Source organism: Misgurnus anguillicaudatus, chromosome 21 (assembly GCF_027580225.2).
Source record: "Misgurnus anguillicaudatus chromosome 21, ASM2758022v2, whole genome shotgun sequence".
Lineage (NCBI taxonomy): Eukaryota > Metazoa > Chordata > Actinopteri > Cypriniformes > Cobitidae > Misgurnus > Misgurnus anguillicaudatus.
Window position 1 is genome coordinate 37,459,363 of NC_073357.2, and position 21,653 is coordinate 37,481,015.

Consider the following 21,653-nt stretch of genomic DNA (forward strand, 5'->3'; position numbering starts at 1 on the left):
CTTCACGAATCTTATTTTCATGAGCGTGAGGACAGCAGAACGCAGTGTCACGCTCTCTCTAAAGCATTTGTGTCACATTGAAGTGCAGTAGGACTGGAGTGCAGCTGTGGGAAATATTTGAGGCACTGGAGCAAAACATGACACCCAGATTAAGAGAGATGCACATATGCAAAACTATGTGGGCAAATACCATATCCATGTACACTCGAAAGCAAAAGCATGCATGTAGAGTAAAATCATTATATCCATCAGAAATGCATTTAATACAAACACCCAAATAAGATGCATAGTCACTAAGCAACAGTTTAGCTTTTAATGAAAGATCTTTTCTTAGCACAGGTCTGCTATCAAATAAATAAAGCAATTATTTTCATAAGTCTATACTAAACAAAACAAGAAAAAGCATTAAGAAAAGTCACAAATGATCTGTTGTAGTGTTTGGGTGTGGCATGAAATCCTTCCTACATGTTATTTATATACAAGCACCTCCATGAAACACTTTCTGCTGTCACTAAACAAAAGCACTTTAGCAATAAAGAAATATTACATGTACAAATGGCACTATACGAAATAGCTGATTATCCAGATAAATAGTAAAGAGTTCATCTAACAAACACCACAGCAGTCCATTCACATTTTATTTACATCAGGCTACAGCTGATCCTATCAGACTAAACAATCGAAACATTAACAGTGTGGTGATTTAAAAAGAAATTTGGTCAACAACTGCAGAAAACGTATAAATTAATAACGTAGATTAATATTTATGGATCGTTATACAAGTCACGGGTATATGGAGTGTTTAAACTTCACTTTTTATGATGCCATGAGCTGATTTTTTTTAGCAGCAATACAGTGTGTTAGTATCTTGTCAGGAAATAGTATGGGTGACGTCCACACGAGTGTGTGCATATAAAAAGACAGCAGCAAATAATATCTTGTGCTGTAATGAGAGTGAAAATATAAGAGGGATGGGCGGAGTGGGAGTGTTAACTTTCATACCACACATTCATTCGTTAGGAACAGAGACGGAGAGAGTGTCACTAAGTTACGAGTTAGTTGATGAGACCACCATGAAGTGTAGTGTGATAGTCTCACCATTCTGAGAAAACACATCAGCCAGTCATACTCCCCCAAATTAGTAATGTTCTGGTAAATCATAATTTATTATCACCTTTACACTTGGACCAATAAATTTGTGTTACGCAAAAATGGCAAAATAAAAATGCTGCTGAGATTTAAAACATATGTCATACCTTAAATATTGTATATGGTAATAGGGTGACTTACATCTGGAGTGTTAAAACACCTTAAGTTTTAACACACGCACACCTGCTCACCATCTGAGTATGAAAGAGGGCTGATGTGTCTCATAACGTTTGGAAGTGCTGGTTTCAAATCCACACACATTCAGTCTCTGACATTGGGGTATTGGTGAGTTATGGGACGACTGGAGACTCCTTGGCGGCGATACTGTCACCATGCCCCTAAGGAATGAGACAGCTGCCACACACACACACACCCACACACAAATACACACATATCCACTCTTTCCCTTTAGGTGAGTTGGATTCTATCAAAGCTAAAATAGATTCATAATGTACTATTTAAAAACTGCTGCGATGAACATGTCAACTTTAAATAAACCAGACGTGTTGCCTTGCTATCTCACTTTTACCAAAACTGAGCTAAAGGCACTTTCATATTGTCTACAGTGTCCTAAATTAATATGAAGACAAATTCTTGGATTAAGATTATTTCTTTAAAAAAAATGTAATTCTGGAAAATGCAAATTTCTTTATAGTCCAGTTGCTTTACTGTTTTACTGTAAAATCAGATTATATCATACTGTAATCCAAAAATGAACCTGAGAAATAAATATTTTCCTTAAAATCTTTCCTTGACAACACTAATTGTTAACAGTTTACAAGAGCAAAATATGAGAACTAGTCTTGTGATGAACTGATAACAGGGAAACGTTAAAACCACCGTTATACAAATACAAGATACATTATAATGTATAATTTTGTGTCATACAATACAACCTTTTCAAAACATATGATTAGACCTTTTGGCTTGCCATAAACCCGAAATACTTTTTTTTCAAATAAATTATTTTTAAACAAACTTCAGAACACTTTCCTACAATCGGCAGAAGATTATCTTAAGATCCCATATTGTATGATACACATAATTATGCTATAAACTCTGATATCTAGTGGTCTTAAGATGCAATTAGCTTACAGTTAAAAGACAGGAAAACAAAAAAAGATGTATAGAAAAAAAATGAATAAAAATATATCAGTAATAAAGCTTACAATGGATTTCAATCCAGTACATATTGACGACACTGCAGATTGGTGGCATAATAAAATAAAGACAAATAAAAATACAATCTGAATGATAAAAATTATGTTAATAATACAAATGATCATAATAATACTAGAGGTAGCAGCTGATTATGATGCTCGGATTTCTTCATATATATCGGTTTAGTTCTCGTGCTCCCGGACTGTTTGAGCATCCTTACTGGCTCTTTATGTACATGTGTCCTGTATTGCATTTTAAAGGTGTTGATCTCAGCGAGAAGCTCTTCGTAGATAAAGTGTCTTAAATGCAATGGCACAAGAAGTGCTTTTCAAGTGGTCTTTCAGTGGAGAGTAAACACAGGATAAGTGTAAAAAGACACCTTAGGCACACATAAATGTGCTGATTCACACGCGCACACACACACACACACACGCACGCACGCACACACACAACGAATTGTATTCCTTCAAAAGTGGTTTGATATATCAAAGTTCTTCATTTACTCCACCAAAAGAGGAAAATAAGTGAATCTCAGAAAATAAAATGAAAACAACTGGGCTGAGAGAGAGACAGAGAGAGCGCCCTTACTTAATATGTAGATATGTCGAAAGACTTTGCTGCCAAACATATGACTGAAAAAATCACACAAACTACAGATCGCCTGTCCACATTATCTTCATACACACTTCTATATACAAATGCACACATATTCTGACAAACATTGTCTGCTATTGTAGCACGAATGTGATGCCCTTCTCAGCCCAAACATGGCTATGCCAGAAGATTTAAGATACTTCCATTAATTCCATTTCCTAAGTGTATCTGTGTGATTGGGCAGATCAGCTCTTCACGACTGATAGAAGTGATGGTAGTGATGATGATGTTCATGATGATGGTGATGCTCGTGCCGCTGGACTACCTGAGCCAGTCCTCCTTCATACAGCACCAAGCTTGGCAGATCTTTCACATGCTCTTTCTCCACTACAGGACCGGACGTCACGGTCGACCCCAGCGCCCGACAGTGCGGCCCTTCTTTAGGCCTTTGTTTGTGCCGTCGGTAGGGTCCTGAGCTTTGGTGTGGAGGGGTCTGGTTAGACACCACGGGGGGAGGGGGCGCTCCTCTTCGCATAACCCGACCGGCGGAGGCCTGGGCAGTTTGGTTGCGTTTAGTTTTGGGGGAGCGGAGCGCATGTGTGTGCCGGGTTAAGATTGCGGGAGGCTCCATGGAGATGGTCTGTGAGCGGCGATTGTAAGCAGGGTACACATGTCCGTTCTCGGGTTCCTGAGAGCGAGAACGCGTCTGATTGGATGAACGGGTGGTGTGGTTGGGTTTTACAGGCTCTGGGGCAGGAGCGGCTAGAGGAAGCAGAAAGATACGTTTGAGTTGGTTATTTTAAGGGTATATAAAATCAATGTGTGTCTTTATGACAAACGTTATGTGTCATTATTAATAATTACCGGTAATACTTTACAATAAGGTTTTATTAGTAAACAATAGTAAATGCATTAACTAACATGAACAAACAATGACTAATATAGTTTTTCAGCATGTATTAATTAGGGCTGGGCATAGATTAATCTAGATTAATCCTTACAAAATAAAAGTATTTTTGCATAATATATGGGTTTGTGGTGTGTGTAAATATGTATATTTAAACACACACACATACATATATATACACATACACATATATACATATTATACATATATACATACATATATATGTAATCCATTGAATCTGATTGGACCATTGGCATCGCGCTAAAAATAACCAAAGAGTTTCAATATTTTTAAAACTTGACTCTTCTGTAGTTACATCGTGTACTAGGACCGATAGAAAATTGCGATTTTATAGGCAGATATGGCTAGAAACTATACTTTCATTCTGGCGTAATAATCAAAAACTTTGCTGCCGTAACATGGCTGCAGCAGGCGTAGTGATATTATGCACTGCCCGAAAATAGTCCTCTGCTCTTGAAAGTTACCAAGGGGAATATTTTCGGGCAGTGCATAATATCACAACTTTAAATTTTCTGTTGGTCTTAGTACACGATGTAACTACAGAAGAGTCAAGTTTTAAATAGGAAAAATATTGAAACTCTTTGGTTATTTTTTGTGCGATGCTGGTGGTCTAATCAGATTCAGTGGATTGTGCTAAGCTATGCTAAAAGTGGTAGCACCAGACCTGGAGATCAGCTGAATGGATTCCAAAATGATAAAAAAACAAAAGTTTAACTCTAGGGGAGCTGGAAAATGAGCATATTTACAAAAAATTGGAGTGTCCCTTTAACTGTTTATTTATATTAGATTTATGGACTTGCAGGATCTCTATTTTCTGGGATCATGACTTTACCTGTTCCAAAGCGGGATGAGTAGTTTTCTATTCCGGCCAGGTCAAGGTAATGGTTTCTTCTTTCCAAGTTCTCATCTACAGAGGGCTGCTGGCAACCCTGCTGGTTGTGGTAACGCCTACTACAACAAGATCATGTTGTTATGACCTCAAATACATTGCTCTGACATAAGATACTAAATAGCTTTCAATCCATTTTCTATTTTAATGTCAATTTTTAAAAGCTTTGTGGATGTCACTGAACATTGATGAAATAACTCAGAACTGTAAAAAATTATGAAAGATAATACAGATAACATGGTTTTTTGATATGGCTTCACAAGTACCTGAGAAAAGCTCTTGACTTTTTCTCTGAAGTTTTGGTGTCTTCAATGCACTTTTCCCCTTTATGTCTGGGATGGGGAGTATCTAAGAGAGAGGGAGAGACTTTATCAAAGAGAACTGAGTTGCACAGCATCACACACGCACACACACATACTGCAGCAGTTTTAAAGACCAACCAAAATAAGAAAGAATCCTTTGTTCCCTGTTTTTTATTTACTTTGAAGGTTTATAAAAGAAGAAAAAACAACAATACTTCATTTACTCTATTTTAAACCTCAGGCCTCATATAAATCTAAAAAACACACAAACTGGTAAATTTGCATGAAGGCTGCTGCTGCTTTCAAAGGCTCTGCTCTTTTAAAAATATCATTGGTATAAATAGCGCAGATGACAGCACAAAACAAACAGAAATGCTTCTTCAAACTTCTCTCCATCAAAGTTTTTAACCAAGTAACACAGAAGGTTTGGTTAAATGTGGATTTATTTATTTTTCAAACAGAAACAAAGAGAAGACTGCACCTTTCATCTCTCTCCCTATGTTTGGTCTTCATTTTATCATTCCTGTTTTTGCTCCATTTACAGAACATACAATTACAAGAAGACTGGATATGGAGAGGAGAAAATGTTTACACCAGGTTTTAATATCCAGCTCTATTGATCCGATCATGAGAGGTCAGCTGACTGACTAAATCTAAAGTATGCCCTGTTATACGGACTGAAAGAATACATAGATTGCATTTCATGATTAACTTCTAAACAAAAACTCATTTGAATATTGGCAGCAACAATCAACAGACATAACACGCAACACGCACTAGCCCTGAAAAGGCGTATTGTGCAGAAGACAGTCTTGCTTGGTTGTAAGTTAACTGACTTCAGTTTTTCCAGCTCTTGCTGACCGCCACCAACTTCAGTAAATCTAGACTGACCGCTGTAGATGAGAGCATGGAAATGCAAAATATAGATGGAAACTAACAGGACGTGTTGCCAGCTATATTTATTGTATAACCTGGACTGCAGTGGTGCCCTGAAGCTGTAAAGTTACAATGTAACCAAGAGCTGAGATCCGACCCACAAGATTAGCAATTGTGTATTAGCAGCTGCAGTTCTGTCTCTCTGTACCTGGATTGGTCTGGGTGCAGTTCTTCCACCTCTGGCTGGAGTCTGGGGCGACTGAGAGTTTCACTCTAAGGGTCTTACTGCTGCTGGGGGAGTGGTTCACGGACGCGTCCACCACCTCATATATAGTGTGCAGCAGACTGGTGATGTCCTGAGGAGAGGAGACAGGACAACAAAGAGAAAGAAGCATGAAGAAATTATTAAACTGTTACTTGGCGATCTTCATTGATACCAGACATGCATGAACCGTGAGTCTGTATGTATGGTACGAGAGCTCATGTATTATTCATCATTATTCAGCACAGATATGTCCATAATGTGTTAATCAGAGGCTTCTCATAGCCTTAGGGCAGGAAGAAGGTGGCCAGTATGAAACACTGAACATCTGACACCATTTAGCATGTATGCAATGAAATGCAGAGCGTTTATAAGGTTGAGAAAACATCCAAGAAATGCAGAGAATTTTTTTTTTTGCTGACTTTAGTTGGCCAAGCTGGTTTTTGCTGGTTTAAACCGCTCTGCCAGCTTGGCCAACTGGTGCTAAGCAAAGAAACTGACTTGAATAGGTTAGAAGACCAGCTAAAGCAAACCGGTTAAGGCTGATTTAAACCGTTTTAACGCTTTTCCATTGCATATTACAAGGTTTGGTTTGGGTCGGGTTAGCTCACCTCACTCTGGCTTGGTTAGCTTTTCCATCAAGTTTAGTAACACTTCGGAGTGGGAGGGATTATAGGCGTGTCGTTATATTTGCGCTGCCTGCTGCTGTGACATCATACAAGTGAGAGTGTTGTTGTACATTCCCATACATTCAATTATTTCTCAGTCTGTCACAAAATTAAAATTGACCACCACAAATAGATGTTTGCACATCGCGTTTATCACTACCTCTGTCTCACATGACAGTTTCTGTACAAACACCTGTGGCGTTAGTCGACACGCTCCGCTGAACCTCATTTAAGTTGCATATACGCATATATGCGAATGTGCACGTCGCAAATGTGCCGCCACAAACTGCAAGTCTGAAAAAAAACTGTTATGGTGTTCCTGATTTTCAACCTGTGGATGTTTTCATTGCTTAAAGGGAGTTTGGGAACTTATAGCAGAGCACAGATGACAACAGGTTTACTTGAGACCAGAGGCGTCGCTAGACCCCTTTTACTGGGGCACGTGCCCAAGTGTAAATCTTTTGTGCCCCTGTGTAAATCTCAAGTTTACATTTTAGCAGTTAACTAGTGTATTCCTTTACAAAGATAACCGCGGCAAAACGGATCTATTTGCAATGTAGTTACCCAATTCACGTTTGAAAAAGCAACGCAGCAGTCGCACTGACGCGTACACGCACCAATTCATGTCCGCGTCCAAGCACCCATTCATGTCCGTGCGCGTCTGTTTTGCCGTGCGGAGCCGCATACGAAGTACAAGACAAGTGATGCCACGCGATTGAGTTGGTTTATGAAAACGTGACGAGATTAAAGTAAGTTTCTAAATAACAATGAAAATCTTATTTTCACCCGATCACTATTGACGCATGTGATGGACATCAGAAATATTTGTGCAAAGCAGGGAAAGGGAAGCAAAAATAAGAGATGATGAGTTTAAGGGAGGTAAGACACATAACATCTTACCCTGTCAGGTCTCAAACATTAGAGAAAAAATCTCAGGAAAACCTCTGTCAATAGTCTATAAAATTGCATTGTTCACATACAAAAACTGTGTTATACTGTTCTGTATTTTTAGAATGAAATTAATATTTAGTTAACTAAGTAACTAAGATAGATTTTTTTAGTGGCAGTCCATAAAATGGAAATATTCTTAAAAATAAAAAAGTTATTGATCATTGTTATGTAAAATGCATAAAAATATTTTCTCTGCTGTCATTATTTCCTTTAAACATGTTAATAATGTTAAGTATATATGAAGATGATACTTAAATATTTTTAAATACATGTTTGTCTTTCCCGGTACTTGTTGCAATGTTGGAATAGTGGGTTAAGCAAGGGAAATTGTATCTTGCACACCGCAGGCTTTCAAGAAAAAGTAAAAAAAAAAAAAATGGGGGGCCTGTGCCCCAGTAGAGCTTTATGTCTAGCAACGCCCCTGCTTGAGACACCGCAAGCTAGAATGAAGGTAAAGCTAATCTTAATCGTAGTGACGATTCTCTCAGACCAATCAGTGATCTACAGTGTTTTCGCGTCACTTTTTGTTATCAGCTCGGGTTGCTTGGAACCCTGACCGGGGTGGTACTAAAATAAGTATTGGTACTACGTAGGGCACCCAGTGGAAAAGCTCCCAAAAGTAAGCTGACCTGACCCAAACCATCCGCGGGGTACTATGCAATGGAAAAGCGCCATTAGTTCCAACAGAGAGTACATTTACACCTGGTATTAAGGTTGATGTCAAAACATTTTGCTTGTACATTCCACATTAGATCAGTAGGTGGAGAATATTTTGTGGCAGCTTGACCACATGAAAGTCTACACCACAAAAGCAATCCGCTTGAATGCGTTTTCAACTACCTCTGAATGTGGTCGAAAGTGGACAAGCTCAAAACATTTCACACCCTGTTTACACCTGTATTTAGCATCGACCACTTGTGATCCGATCAACCAAAACACATCTTAATGCCAGGTGTAAACAGGACCAGAGAGACACAGCAAGAGTGCACCCATTAATTGTATTCTGCCAGCAGGCTTTTGCATGACAAAAGACCCATTAGTCACTGTTTGCCCTAAGCAGAGGTCACATTTGTCTTACCTCTCTCGTGACCTTGCCATTGTTATCGAAATCGTAAAGGGTGAAGGTCCACTCCTGCCTGTTATCTTCTTCTACTGATACAGCACACTCCACCTCCTGATTAATAAACAACAATAGATAATCAGTGCTTTAGATTAATAATACACACATGCGGACATATGTAAGAGTGTGCATGAGTGTGTTGTTTATAATCACCTCAAACTGTAATTGCTTGTGTTGGCCGACAGTGGCAGAGGCCTCAGTGTCCTGCATTCTCTCTTCCACACTGCAGCTGTCAGTCTTCTCAGGAGGCAGGGCCACTACAGAGGGCACAGATTCAAATAACACTGAAAAACTTGTAAGACATGCTCAAAAAACACTTCTCAATCAAACATTATCTAGAATGTGTGGGATGCGAGACGTAAAGTTAAATCCTGCGAGTAATCTAGAGCGCGGAACACGATCGTATCAGTTCATACACTACAGCCATAGATGTGCATCTATGAATAGACAGGGCAAATGTCATATGAATAGGCACTGAAAAACTGGCAGACTAAAATTAGGGAGTACTTGTCCCTCTAAATGTATTTGGTACACATGGTACTGACAGTAAACATGGTAGAAATGGCACAGTAAAGCACAACCAGGGCTCCAGACTGCCACCAAAATTTGAGAGTGTGCCACTGAATTTTACATCCAATCGCACATGTGCGACAAGTAAATTTGACCTTTTTTTGTGATGTGACACTGAATTTGAAACAGCACATTGTACTCTCTGCATCCATCATTAAAATATTTATTAGTAATACAGTGGAAATTAGTAGAAATGTGAATATTTGGTTAGCATGTTGATTTACAGTGTGTGCCCCTAAATTTTCTGGTTGCGCCCCTAAAATTTTCAGTTGGGGCCACTGTGCTCCTAGCGAAAAAACTTCATGCTCGTCATCATGCTAAAACCCTCTCGAGAATTTTTATCTCCTTTTTCCCAATTTATCCATAAAAAGTTAAAAAAAAGCTGTTGGTAGGCAACTAGTCGACCATCCTGAATCATGTCTATTCAGGCTTTTCATTTGAGCACAAAGTATTCCATCAAAAGCTAAACACATCTGGCCAAGTGTGCAAATCTGCCTTACTTCAACAATCACAATCTAGGGCCAGACCTCAGACACATTTCCTTGATGTCTTATTTGTGACCGTATTGCAAAACGACAACTAAATTCAGAGTGTATTCTGATCGAAAATTCCTGTCGGCATTACTCCTGGACCCAAATCCCAAATTTCAAAGGCAGTTTGTCTCTCTGTGCATTGTGGGTAATAAGATGGAGATGTTTTAAACGACAGCAGATCTAACACAGCTCAGCGAGGACACGGCTCAGCATCAGACTGGGTCCTGCGGGCTAAATCCTCCCCCCCTGCCCCAAATCCCTGTGCTTTGAAGTTCCGTTCTCAAACCTTTTGGCCCAGGATCAGTCCATCTGTAAAACAGAATCTCTAATTAATTAAGCAAAGTCAAATCTGAAACAGTGTTTGTTGTGCGAGCCAAAAGGATAGGCAGACACAACAGTATCTCTCTCTCTGTCTTCACTCTCGCTCTTTTCTCATTCACTTCTCTCTGCTGATCCACTAAGATCAAAGAGGACCTGTCCTGTCCCTCTGCAGAGAGAGGCAAGGGAGGATGAAAAAAGAGAAGAAAAGCACCAGAGGATGAGAGCAGTCGTCCCAGGGAGCTTTTACAGGTTTTTTGGAGGGAAACAGCGTCAGATCGGGGCTTTTGATCAGGGCCAGAAACTCAAAGGCAACGCTGAGCTCCGGGGGCCTATGCCTGCCTGCCAGCCAGCTCACAATATACTGGAGGTGTTTATCTAGAGGACTAACAAATGGTCACAAAGAAACCAAACACACACATACACAAAAAGGAAGTGCTATCGCTTATAGTAATAGTCAAAGGCCTTCCCCGTTGGGTGATGAGAACACACCAGCCACAGAGCAACAGTGACAGAGCTTCACAACTGCCTACCATTGTACCAAAGGTTGCTTTAAATTTAACAGTTCACTGAGATAAGTGTTTAAAGGGGACATGGCATGAAAATATGACTTTTTCTATGTTTAAGGTCCCCATATGCTATAATTGGGTCCCCAGTGCTTCTAACTTAGTTTTGGAAACTATTCTCTGCAAGCATGTGAAAAAAAACAGACATTGAAATTTGGCTCCCCTTGTGATGTCAGAAGGGGAAAATACCACCCCGTAATCTGCACTATCCAACCACAGCACTGCCATTTAGTGCAGATATCAGCTCATTTGCATTCAAAAGGACACACCCAAAAATGGCACATTTTTGCTCACACCTAAAAAGTGGCAATTTCAACATGTTATAATAAATTATCTATATGGTATTTTGAGCTAGAACTTCACATACGTACGCTCAGGACACCAAAGATTTATTTGACATCTTAAAAAAGTCTTGTGAAATGTTTATTAAAGAGTCTCACGATTACTATGTAATTGCAATGAAAGATGCATCATCACTATGACACAACCCTTAAGGGCACGTTCTGGTACTGATCCCGGCAATGTTACAAGGTACTAGGGATGTGCATCAATGCATCGCGTTCGCATTAAAAAGACCTGTCTAAAATCGATTCTAAATCATAAGGCTCCGATTCAGTGTTTCATGCACAGCTTGTGCAAGTACTATGGCTCTGTGATCAGTAGGAAGTCCTTATCAATCTAAAATCACTATGAGTTTGACTCGTTTATAACATGCATTTAAAAAAGCAACACTCGCCAAACACAAACACTTAAAATATTCTCCATTATCATGAAAATACCTGAAACAATCTGAAGAACAGCGATATAAATATGCCTCTAGATATTTCCCAGAATAGTGTTTGTAATGCTACTTCTTCTGTGGCACAAATGGAGTTTCTGCATGAGAGCGCCCTCTAGCTTTTGAATATGGCGGCATTTCACCGTAATTCATTCAAATTCATTCATTGAGAAAACGCGCATTTGCCCGATTAATTGTCACAACCCTACTAGGTACCGATTCTCAAATCGAACCTGGGATCAATTTCAGGACAAGTTTGCGTTCACACAGAAGGCAGTCTGGTTATTTTATGGCATGTGGTGTAGGGGATATAGCAAGGTAATGAGATGGTTTACCTTCTAAACGATAGTGATCATCACTAATGCCCTCAGCGTAACCTTCATCCAATGGCTCCTGCAAAGACAGAGAGAGAATTAATAAACGTCAAAAGCAAAATATTAATGTAACAGCCAGACAAGAAAAAAGTGCAAAGCTAAAGCCATGACACTATTCAAACACAGGGTTCCTACACCTTAGTTAACTTCAAATTCAAGGACCTTTTTAAGGACTTTCCAGGGCCAATACCCTCAAATTTAAGGACTAAATGGGGGACACATTTCAAATGAAAGCAAGGTTACATCATGTTACCTTTTAAGATACATTGTTACAGTTCCCTTTCGAGGGGCTTAACGACAAAAACAGGGTGCCGGGGGAGCCAGGAAGTATATGGCTATCTGAAATATTGCCAAAGATGGCATTACAGGGAAGCAGAAAGTATGGCAAGGGAGACGCAGCGTTTCGTTCCCTTCTCAGGGAACAACAGTTACAAACGTAACCCAAGACGTTTTCATGTGTCAAACACAACTATGCAAAAAAGCATTTTGGTATAAATCAACAGTCGCATACAAAAGATATAAGCATTTAAAGTGAATAGTTTAGCACGTGTGCTTAAAAAGTCTAGAATTTTTATGATATTACCCTACACTACACAGGGAATAATATGGATTTTTTCCAGAAAATAGATTCAAGCACTTTCAATGACATGTATCCATGTATGTATATTTTCAAAAACTTCCAAGGGCCTTGACACCCCCCCCCCAGATTCGCAAACTTTCAAAGAATTTCAAGGACCCGTGGAAACATGAAAACAACAAATGCATAGTGCAGACTGGATTTGAACCCATAATTCTCACATGAGAAACGGTACTTAAATGTCTATAGCATGTGCATGAACTACTAGACCACAAGCCCAAAGCCAAGGTAACCATACTGAACATATGACATCACAGTGCATGAATGAGAAAAATGAAGAGCGGTAGTGACAGTGCTTGTATGAGAAAATAGAGTCCGTCTAGCAAATCCTATTAAAGACAGTACAGCAGGTGCAGGAACTTTAATTACTGATCCTGCACAACAACATCCAGAAAGAATGACATCATTCATCACGTTTCCATAAATATATTTGATCCAAAGACCCCTTGCACTCTGACAGGTGATTTTGTGTAAGTGTCCCTGAAATCAGCAAGAAGTGTCTCATCTAAAATGACACCCCATTCTAGTTTTCCATACATAAATAAACAAATCTGTCCAGAAGAACATCATTGTCTTTCACTCACATGCAGCCTCTTCATGCCGTCCGTCTGTCTATAAGAGTTTATCACTTACTCTTGACCAAAAATTGACCTTTAAACCTCAGTTGCAGTCTGCAGCTGTGTGTAGTGTAGTGTACATCTTGATTCTCCCTATAAGGGGCTGCTTTGTCTTCATCTACACTAATGTCCTACTGTAGTGCCTCAAGCCATACACTGCCGTGCACACAAGCACACACGTTTACCATAACACTCGAGCCGACAGCACACTGGGGAATGTGCTAATTATGCGTTGTCTGGATGATGGATGTGCTGTATTATAAATATGAGTTTCTCCGAATTGGATGAAACACTGAACCGGACGCTTGCATTTTTTCTCTTTCGGTCACTTAAGGTCAAGTTCAGACAAAATGCTAGAATTAGGCACTATTTGGCCTTTTTAAATCAGTGTGCTGTGTTTGCATGAGTGTGTATTGATATGAAGCTGTCCTTTATTCGCAGGACATTGAGAGCTGTGAGAAACTCACTAATCCCTAAACTTCACCTTTAAGAGGCGTTTAGCACAATCACTATGGCGTCTGTCCGCCCCTCTCAGACAACCTTAAAAGGCACTCTAGACCCCTGTCTCGGTCACATGCACCCACAAATCATCACCCTCACCCTGCCTAATGTCTACTTATCCCAACGCCAACTATTCAGTCTATACACCGTCTTAAAGGGACACTTCACCCATTTGCATTAAGTTTTGTATCGTTAGAACCCTAGTTATGTTTTGGTCATGCATCATTTCCTCAGTTGCCGCTGAGACAGGAGAAATACAGATTTCAGTGTTGCACTTCCTTCTTTTAATGATCATCATTTTGCAATCAGGAAGTCCAATATCTTTGTTCAGGGGGTGAGACTACGTCGTGTATAAGTGTGAAAGCACTTATTGCTTTAATAATAGCTTGCCTTTTGCACATGTATGCAGCCACAGTGTTATAATTGTTTTAACCTTTTTCAGCCGTTTGTAACTGAAACGCCTCTGGCGTCTATAAACTACATATGACAGAAGTTGTCGACAGAGCGCACTGCTGCAGGCAGCTTAAAATGAGTGCTCATAACAATATATATCCATCACGTTATGTGTTAAAAACACTGTTTTGGAATAATGTAGGGATTCACCGAATGTTCGGCAACCGAAATTGAAAAAACACATTTTCTGTATTTGGCCGAACAAGTGAAAACACTGAATAAATTTTTCCGAACAATGAGGTCTTTGATGAGGTGATCAAATAGAGAGACACTTAAATGCAGCAAACATGTTGGTAAAAACATTTTAAAGTGTCCGAGAAAGACGCAGAAACATACAGCACTACAAGTTTCATTTATCATTTAAAATCAAGACATCCTGAACAGCATGCAGCATATGAGAAAGAGGTGGCGGTGGCGATCCTGGGTATTTATTTGCTGAATGCACAAAAGCTCGGAGAATGCTCTTCATCTCATGTCAGAGAAGAGATCAGTTTTTAAAAAGGCCCTATAATGACGGCTGGAATGTAAAAAAAAAATCAATAATGTGAAATAAATATAGTAAACATGACATTCTGAAAATGCAATGTGTGTAACAGTGAGAAAATTGACAAAAATTAGGAAAATGGAAAGAAAAAAAATTCGGTTCTTCTGTATTCGGCCTTCGGCTGAGTGTTTCATTTTATTCGGCATCGGCCAAGAATTTTCCTACAATAATGAAATAAAATCACTTTTACTTTGTAAATGACGCGCTGTCACATTAAAGCAAACCTCATTTATTTGTATTTATTTTTCGATGCAGAATCGATTCTCAAAGAGCAGAATCGATTTTTTTCCCCCCATATTTTTCCTGCAAACATTGAACGTAAGATTAACGAGAATCGGAATTCGAAAACTGAATCGAGAATCGAATCGATTTGATCGCTTGTGAATCGAAATTGAATCGCTCTGGAACATCTGAATCAATACCCAGCCCTAGTTATAAATCAGATGCTTTTATTCAAAGCGACAGAGTATAAAAGTCCATCAGTATGTTTCCGGGGACCGAACCCACAATCTTTTGCGCAACGCTCTACCACTGAGCTACAGAAACACATTTAGATTTCACTTACACATTTAATTAGAGTGACCCGATATTTCGTTTTTTGTGCGTTTTTCACAATCGCCAAAGGCTAATTGTTCATGGAGAGCGTGATCAATAATGGCTGATCTCTCTTCAGTAGTGTAATGAGGGGCTGAAGAGGGATCTATACACACTCAGCAGGGTTCAGTGTTTGTGTAAAGAATGCTTCAGGTCACTCTAACGTATGGAGACGTATTGCCATTTAAAGCGCTATTTAGGATTTACAAAGGTGTAGAAAAAAGCAAATAAGGGCCTGCGAGGAAAAAGTCTTTTGATTAAAAGCATTATTTTGTAATTTTATAGATGAAATCTTTTGAGTGACATCTTAAACAAAGAATGAATAATCTGTGAGACATTCTTAAATCTAATGCAGCACACTCTTTGTCAATAGAGGGTATGCAACGACGTCACTTTTCCACGTGACCACGCAGGAGCTCGCCCTATTGAGTGGCAAAACATTCAACAAAATGGCTGGTTTTCATAGCGGCTGCTGTGACAACGCAAGTAAAACTTGCTATTATCAGCTTAAATTGAATTTGGTTGGCATTAACAGTGACCCTAACAACTTGCCAAACAACCAGTAGTCTGTGGACATTGGCATATGGCCAGACATGGCTTTTCCTGACATATTGTCTTGCCTAACATTATTAAACCATCCCACCTTTGTAGACAAGGCTCAACATAATGGATATTTTTTTATTGAAGGCTCACTGACAAAACTTTGCAATTACACAGAATAAGAGTATTCATTGGTGTAACATTTATAGGATTTTTTATCCCAAAATTTTACTCCTTTGAGTGTTTTTTTGCAGTCTGGAAAAAGGACACACAGCTACTTTTCCCATTTTAGACGGTTTTCATGTTATGCTAATGCTGTCGCTCAGACTTTTTTGCCACTCATTGGGCGTAACCGCAGTCACTTTCACCGAAGGTGGTGTCATGTGCATACCCTCTATATTTGTTTCTATCATGTGCTTCGAACCGTTTATAAATATTGAAACAGATGGAACAATGGCGTTTCTGCTGTGGGTCTTTGCCTCACAAGCATCATGAAAAGGCCTGTGAAACATAAACAAGGGCTTCACTTAATCTGTGCCAGCAACCAGAAACTCTTTTCCAGACACCATGTTTCACACTCTGTGGAAAACCAACCAGATCTGTCTGTTTCAACACCAGCCAAAACAGGAGAGAAGTTTTAGTACTTTAATACAAATACACGCCCATAGAACACAGTGCAACATTACTTGACTGCCAATATACACACACATCAGACACCCACTGTGTTTTTGTTGGTCTTGTGATCAGTGATCAGTGGAAGTATATAAATCTTTCAGTATGAAAATGTAAATGTTAATTAAAGGGATAGAGGAGCAAAGCAAGGAGCCAAAGGAAGCAAGCCTGCATTCCATCTGCAATATTTTTGTTATATAGAAAGAAATCTCTAGCTATTGCAATGTCTAGCTATTTTTTCAGGATCTTGTTTCATGAGTACATTTTTAACACGCTTAAACAAGCCAATATTAGCTAAACATCTGACATGCAGCATCACAGATCAATGTCAGATTTTAACAATAGGCCAGTCAGATGAGCGTGCGTTCATCTGACTGTTCCATTGTTTTAAACCTGACATCGATCTGTGGCCATGAATGTCCATTGTTTAAGCTTTGTATTAAGCCCTATTCGTACAAGATTAGTATTACCTGCTAACCTCTAGTCATTTGTAATAATTGTCCGTCCGGAGGTTGTCCGTGGTCTTAATCCTGTGCAAATGTATTTAATTTGTAAAGTAAAACATACCCTACAAATTACCTAACATATTTAGCCGAACACAGAGGTCCTGTGTCTTAATATTAGTCGTATATAATTTTTCAAGGCTTTGTGCACGTTTTCATCTATCTTTTTTATTTTTATTCCTTTCCTTGTGCAACTTAAGGGATTTGTTGAATATATCTGGTTTTAAACATCTAATCAGTCTCTCCTCGTACATGTTTCATGATTAATATTCATAATGTGCAGAACTTTCATTAACGGTACACACGGGCGTAAGCGTCAACGCTTCCCATTCACTTTTTAATGGGTGACGTCAAGCGTTGCCGAACTGAATTGTGGTCACTGCCATTACTCGCTGCAGAAGTTCAACATTTCTCAACCTTTCAAGCGGCAACACCTTATGAAAATAACCTAGGCAGAGTCAGCCAATTACGTTTATGGAAGACCGGAGCATGTGTTGCGGCCACTGTGATTGGCTGTTGGCCACGTTTCAGACAAGCCTTCCGTCAAGTGTTTACGCTTACGCCCCGTGTGAATATACCGGAAATCAGATCTCTGTATAGGCGAAGCATGATTAACATGGAAAAGGTAGCTTTGTGTTACACTGTGTGTCCGAGTGTTGTTGCATCGCTTGTAATTGGGACAATGTGTTACACAAAGCCTTGACATCATATCCAGAAGATAACTCCGTAAATTCAAATAAAATTGTAGACTTCACTTATCCTGTGCGAATGTGCCACACAAAATTCAGATGTAGGGGGGGGGGTAATTTCTAAATCACACGAGGTTCACAGATAATTAAGTGTATTGAGTTTACCACCTACACTTGGGCTGCATCCGAAATCGCATACTGTTCAGTAGGTACTGAATGAGATGAAGTACTTACTTACTGACTGTTAAAACAGTAGGTACTGTATAGTACGATTCCTAGTAGTATGAATGCGATTCGGACATACTACATCAGCCATGTTGATACATCACGTGACATACTTCGTCATTACGTCATACCATGGCGAAAACGGCCGCATCGCTGCTATCGCCTTTCTTCTTCGTTGCATAACTCCTCTCCCGGGGCATCATGGGATAGTGAAGTGTACACCATATGCACGCTTCGAAATCTAACCGGAAGTAGTAGCTCATCCAGGTACCGTTTTTGGAATACTATGTATTTTCGGACATACTACTCGCCTCGCCTACTGCTTTTTGCCTACTATATAGTATGGTAGTAGGTGGTTTCGGACGCAACATACATTAGTTTATATACACTTTAATTCATTAAGTCATTGAGACCAAGCAAAATAAACAGTAGTTCAGTCAAATGAAATCACTTTCGAAATGTATGATTTGTGCACATGATACAAATTTTAGCGTAACCTTAAGACATTGTGTGTAGACGACCGCTATGAAATACATTTACAAGGTGAATGATGATAAATTTACTGTTTAGCACACAACAGTACAGACTAGTTGCTGGTCCAAGCTTCAAAACTTGGAAACCGTGCCATCTGTTTATAAAAGTGTGATTGTGTAAGAGTCACTCTGCAGTTTGGCACTTGCACATGAATTTGTATAGCGTACTACAAGAAAACTACACAGGGAAAACTCCAGGGAGATATCCAAGGGGAAATCTCATCTCCAGACAAGGTTAAGTACGTGCAAGTGTCTGAATTAAATCATGGGTGTAAATGTGTCATTGAATGGCCCATCATTACGGTAGATGTCTGCATCTGTATCTGTAAATCTAAAAGTATGCGAGTGTGGGAGTAAGCGAATGCAAACTCTGGTGTGTGTGCACGATGTGGAAAGTCCCACACTACTCCATGTCTGTGTTTTCTGTCTGCTCGCCACACCACAAGAGCTGATGGACAATTTACACAGCTGATGACAGTTCTACATGATCACAGGCCAAGTGCTCACACACACAGGCATAAAATGCACAAACGGTTATGCATGATCATTCGCCAACCCTGTGCTAGGCCACAGCCTTGGAACTTCATCAAACCCATGAAAACCTAATTAAGACTGTCTCTTTCATTCTGTCTGTCACCTTCACTTCTCACTCACACAATGGCCTTAATCATATTAACACAAGAGTTGTGAACTGCACCCAACCCGAACCACCCCATTTAAGACCCAAAAACACATGCACAGGTACCATATTTTACCTGTCAGTATGCTATCCGACTGAATTCTTTTTTAATCTGCTGCGTCTGTTATCATGCTTAAGCGTATACAGTTACGCACTCTCAGATCTCATGAGAGGGATCTATATGCTACCGCAGCCCCCTGTGCTGAGGGCACGACAAAACAGTCCTTATAGCAATCCAAAAATGACTCCTAGTACTCCCCCCCGTACCCTACATACTTTCCTACATGTGAGGATAAAAGAGTCTGGAGTTCAGTGACCTACATAAGCACCCCATACTTTATAATGAGCAGAACAGACATACCAGATAACCTGAAACACTGGAATGTCAGCACTGCGTGTTAACCTAAACTACTGAAAATTCAGCACTACGTGCTAACCTAAAACAGTCGATCAAAAGCACTGCATACTAACCTGAAACACTGAAACATCAGAAATGCAAACTTACCTGAACTACTGAAAAGTCAGCACTGCGTGCTAACGCCCCATTCAGACAGCCAGCGACCAGCAGTAGCAGAGCGACGCAATCTCATTCATTTCAATGGGATCCGGACGACTTCCGGCGACACGAGCAAAAGTGACCGTTGGCGACCATATGGGCGTGTCCAGCGATGCGAGAAAGATAGGAAAAGCTTAACTTTATTCAAAGGATGAGCGATTTTCGGGAGCGACTAACAATGAGAACGAAGCAGTGGAGTTTATGTCACCCTTCTCTCGTCAGTTACTGGTGTGGATGGTACTCATTTGTTTATGACAAGCAGATTTAGAAACGCCTCATTGAAAGAGGGGCGACACACAGCGATAACGTCGCTGTCTGTCTGAACGAGGGGTAATCTGAACTACTGAAAAGTCAGCACTACATGCATATATTGCAGTTTAAGTCACTTTTTATATTGGCTTCATCACAGAGATCGGAAGGTTGCCCATCGCATGCTACTGAAATAGCTTGTGTGTCACAAAGGCATCTTTCTAATCAATTCAACTAATCATATTGGTTATATCTTCAGGTAATTTCAGTGGTTAACAAACAAAAAACCGAGTAGCAGTAGGGGATATTACAGTATCGTGGGCGTGGCTGAAATATTGTGAGGCTGTCACCCTTACTATACAGAATAACATGACATAAATTACACATTTCTGTTTGTGACTCCCTCTCATGTATTACGCCTTGTTTTGGCAGCTTATCAAATGGCAAAGAAAGAATTGCTACACAAACAGAACACAACAGAATGGAAAAGGATACAATTCATAAAGTGACATCATGCTGTGAATGTGTGTGATGTGTATTTGTCCCTTTAGGGCTTGCCATGAAAAGCATATGTTTATGTGCATCAGGGGTGTCTGTGAGCTTTACTGAGAAAAATGCTTACAGTACAGGCCTGTTTGTCTTAGCTTACTCTTTGTATCATTTATTTAAGTTCAAGCTTACCACAGAAAACACTCAATTTACCTATGCAAATTACCTATGAATAAGCATGTGTGCCTTTGTTTTTGCAGACCACATGTTGAAACAGATCACATTTGTTGGGTGGGAACAATATGGACAAAATAACTTTTATCACTTCTTCAGCATTTAAATGTGGGGTGCATGATTTTTGAAAAACACCCCTTCCTTGGAAAAGGAAGTCGAGCCAAGTACCAAAACACACTTGTAGCCAATCAGTCAAAAGCAGTAAGGGGTGTGTCTACTAACCGACATCATTGCCTGGGTTGCATATGTGTGTAGCAAGTCTATCAAAAGAAGGTCCAGATTCTATTGGGGTAGGGGCGTGTTTGTTTAGGTGATCATGTATCCCGCCTTTAAAGCAATACTTCAGCAACAAATGAAAATGACCCGATCATTTGCTCATCCTCAAGCCATCCGTAGGTAAATCATGGTGTAATTTAGATTTTTGCCTGGACTATCCCTTTAAGTGAAGGTAAGAATGAGCTCATTGCTCACTGTCAATGTTTTAATAGTCAGTCCCACCATCAGTCTGGTGGTTGTTCTTTGGGCCCACAAAAAGAGTTAGTAGCGCTATTAACTCAGCAGGAAGTTCAGTGGAAAAACTGTGAGCTCAACCTGTAGAAATCTAATGAAACACACAAACCTGAGAAAAAAAGAGTGGTGTAACTTCAATGTGATTGTGATAAAACAGCCCTCATATCTGCTTTTAAAGGTTCCTATTTGATAGTTAAATCGTTATAATATCATAGCGCCACATATATAGACCATTTATTTAACAAATTATGGTTGGAAACAGTGTTGATGTAATTAGTTACTGTAAGTTAATTACTTTTTCCTTGAAAAAGTAAAGTAAGTGATTACTCTTATTTTTTCAGTAATTTAATTACAGTTACTTCTGATGTAATTGCACTAAATACTGTGTA

General features: G+C 39.6%; 1 protein-coding gene across 2 annotated transcripts in view; it reads right to left on the reverse strand.

The window, feature by feature from the left end:
- Positions 1-299: 299 nt before the first annotated feature.
- The window catches only part of nkd1 (NKD inhibitor of WNT signaling pathway 1), a 31,516-nt gene continuing 10,162 nt past the window's right edge, over positions 300-21,653 (reverse strand). The window contains exons 4-10 of one of the 2 annotated variants that reach the window (XM_055205951.2): positions 12,001-12,058; positions 9,054-9,157; positions 8,859-8,954; positions 6,108-6,255; positions 4,988-5,069; positions 4,665-4,780; positions 300-3,666 (exon numbers count right to left, since the gene is read on the reverse strand). In XM_055205951.2, coding sequence (XP_055061926.1) covers positions 3,158-3,666; positions 4,665-4,780; positions 4,988-5,069; positions 6,108-6,255; positions 8,859-8,954; positions 9,054-9,157; positions 12,001-12,058 — 1,113 coding nt within the window. In that variant the 3' untranslated portion in view covers positions 300-3,157. Of the gene's footprint in view, positions 3,667-4,664; positions 4,784-4,987; positions 5,070-6,107; positions 6,256-8,858; positions 8,955-9,053; positions 9,158-12,000; positions 12,059-21,653 lie in introns of both variants that reach the window. The other variant, XM_055205942.2, reaches the window with a different exon arrangement.